At 56.0% G+C, this 2,500-nt stretch overlaps 1 protein-coding gene and 1 pseudogene across 1 annotated transcript; both read left to right on the forward strand.

Annotated features, from left to right (window-relative positions):
• Positions 1-138: 138 nt before the first annotated feature.
• LOC105908600 lies at positions 139-1,603 on the forward strand. The gene is made up of 2 exons (XM_031579988.1): positions 139-1,447; positions 1,596-1,603. The coding sequence occupies exons 1-2, from the start codon at positions 139-141 to the stop codon at positions 1,601-1,603; spliced, it is 1,317 nt and encodes a 438-aa protein (XP_031435848.1).
• Positions 1,499-2,500, forward strand: part of LOC105908593 — a 1,524-nt pseudogene continuing 522 nt past the window's right edge.

The raw sequence follows: 2,500 nt of genomic DNA on the forward strand, positions 1-2,500 counted from the left end.
TTACTATAGTTACTGTTTAGTAAACAGGGTTTAAACTCTGGCTTTCAGGGCAGCACCAGACGGAAGAGATAATTGCCCCTCTCTCGTCAGTTATTGCCCCTCTCTCGTCAGTTCCAGGTCGTCCCTTAGAGCTCGACGATGACGTGTGTGGACACGCTCACACTGCTGGTCCTGGGTGCTCTCTCGTCTCACGGCTGGCTGGCTCACAAGTGTGTTGTCTATGACGACGCAGCCGACTGGCCGGCCGACACGAGCTGCCCGGGCCTGAGGAACTCCGCTAGCTGTCACGGCGTCACCGACATCTGGAACGACCTCCGCGACCTCCCGCCTCACCTGCAGACTCTGTGTGTGTACGTGCACAGGAACAAGCGGGTCCACGGGCCCCTGCTGGTGGACTCCTTCTCGGGGCTCCACGACCTTCAGCAGCTCCACATCAGCGGCTGCTTCTCCCGGATCCTTAACGGGTCTTTCCGGGGCCTGTCCGAGCTCCGCACCCTGACCCTGAAGCATCTCTACGTCCCTCTGGACTGCTGCGAGGCGGTCGTCGTCCCCTCAGCCCTGCTGGACCTGCCCCGCCTCAGGACGCTCTACCTGCACGGCTACAGCCTGAGGAAGCTGACGCCGGACGTCTGGGCCGGTCTGCCGCAGTTAGCCAAGCTGTTTGCAAACGCTACGTGTGACGACGACCTCGCGGAGCTCGTCTGCAGAGTGACCCTCTTGACCTCTCTCACAGAGCTGACTCTATCGGCCCCGATGGTGCGTGAGCTGAAACGGACGAACTGCTCCTCCAACGGGGCTTCGGAGAGAGGTGAAGCCACGTCAGCTAATCTCACAACGGTGCGTCTTACCTTTGGGCTGGTGACGTCTGTAGATCCCGGAGCCCTCAGCTGTTTCCCAGAGCTTACATACTTGTCTCTGCAAATGACGGGACGACTGCAAGAGCAACTTAACAAGACAGCCATTCGTAAAATAGAGTTTTTAGACTATGGACAGGATGAGGGGGAACTCTCCATGGAAGAGATATGTAGTGTTGTGTCAGCGTTCCTCATCAAACGCGTTGATTTGCATTACAAACGGATAGACGTTTCTGACTTTGAGCCTGACCAATGTAAATCACTGGAAGGACTATCTTTTCTAACAAACTCTGTTTCGCCTTTAAGTCTAACATGTTTCTATAACTTCACAAACCTTAGGTACTTAGCGGTAGAGGGACACACTATAAATAATATCTGTATGCCTCAGTTACCCCCTGTCAAATGGCTAACCAAGATTAGACTGGAGTTTAGCTTCCTGGGGTTAATAAACAGGATTCAGCTAAGCTGCTTCACACATCTGACTGCCCTGGATTTAGTGGCGAATGCTATCTCGGACATTGAGGATTATTCGTTTGCAGGCCTGGGGCAGCTAAGGTATCTGCGGCTGTCATTCAACAACATCTCAGTAATCCGTGAGCACACCTTCAGTGGACTAACCGCACTGGAAACTCTTCACCTCACAGAAAACCCTCTCCTGCGTATCGAAGAAAGGTCATTTAAGCCTTTTATTAATCTTCAGGTGTTCATATTGAGGACCTTGGGCTGTCCGCTAACTTACAGGACGGTGAACAGGCTGAACTTAACCAGCATGTTTGGCCGCATTCCAGCTAACCTGACCAGTCTGACCATTTTCCTGGGCCCAGGATCGATGAGTTTGGCTGCCGGCGGCAACAGCTCCTCAGAACGTCGCCTGACTCTGCGACTGGTCAGCAGCAGCGTGATCATGGAGGACTGTCACCGACCGTTCTTTCAGTCTGTCGTCACGTTCCTGGTCGCTAGCAGTCAGGTGCTGTGCAGGTTTGAGTTTGTGGGGAAGTACATGAGGAATCTGGAGACCTTCGAGTTCTGGTCAGACTTTCCTCCGAGGTTCGTAGATCTGTCCAGCCTCAACGCCCTCACCCGCCTACGCAGGCTGCGCCTCCAGAACATCGACCTCCTCCAGCAGCCAGCGATGGGCAGCCTCTTCCACAACCTCAGCAGCCTGCGCACCCTCATCCTCTTCAACTGCAGCATCAGCTACCTGGGCTCGGGCCTCACCAGGGACCTCAAGTCTCTGACCGGACTGCTGGTGAAGTCCGAGGACGTCATGGACGTCTCCGTGAACTTCGTCCAGTCTCTGCCCAGCCTCAGGTACCTGCTACTTCAGCGTCTTGAGCTTTACTGCAGCTGTGACAACGCCTGGCTCGCCGAATGGGCCAAAGACTCGGAGGTGGAGGTGGTGGTGGCGTACCCGTCCCTGGATCAGGTGGAGTGCCTAGGGGACGGGACGGAGCCCCCAAACTTCATCCGGTACGCCGAGCGCGAGTGCCTATCGGCGCTGGGCTTCTTCTTCTTCGTGAGCACGTCCCTGGGTGTGGTGGTTCCTCGTGCTGAGCGCTCTGCTGCAGCACGTGGCCGGCCCTTACTTCCTGCCGCTCTACCACATCCTCAGCGGTTGGCTGGCGGAGCTGGGGCGGAGCTACGGC

The sequence above is a fragment of the Clupea harengus genome, chromosome 2, assembly GCF_900700415.2.
Source record: "Clupea harengus chromosome 2, Ch_v2.0.2, whole genome shotgun sequence".
Lineage (NCBI taxonomy): Eukaryota > Metazoa > Chordata > Actinopteri > Clupeiformes > Clupeidae > Clupea > Clupea harengus.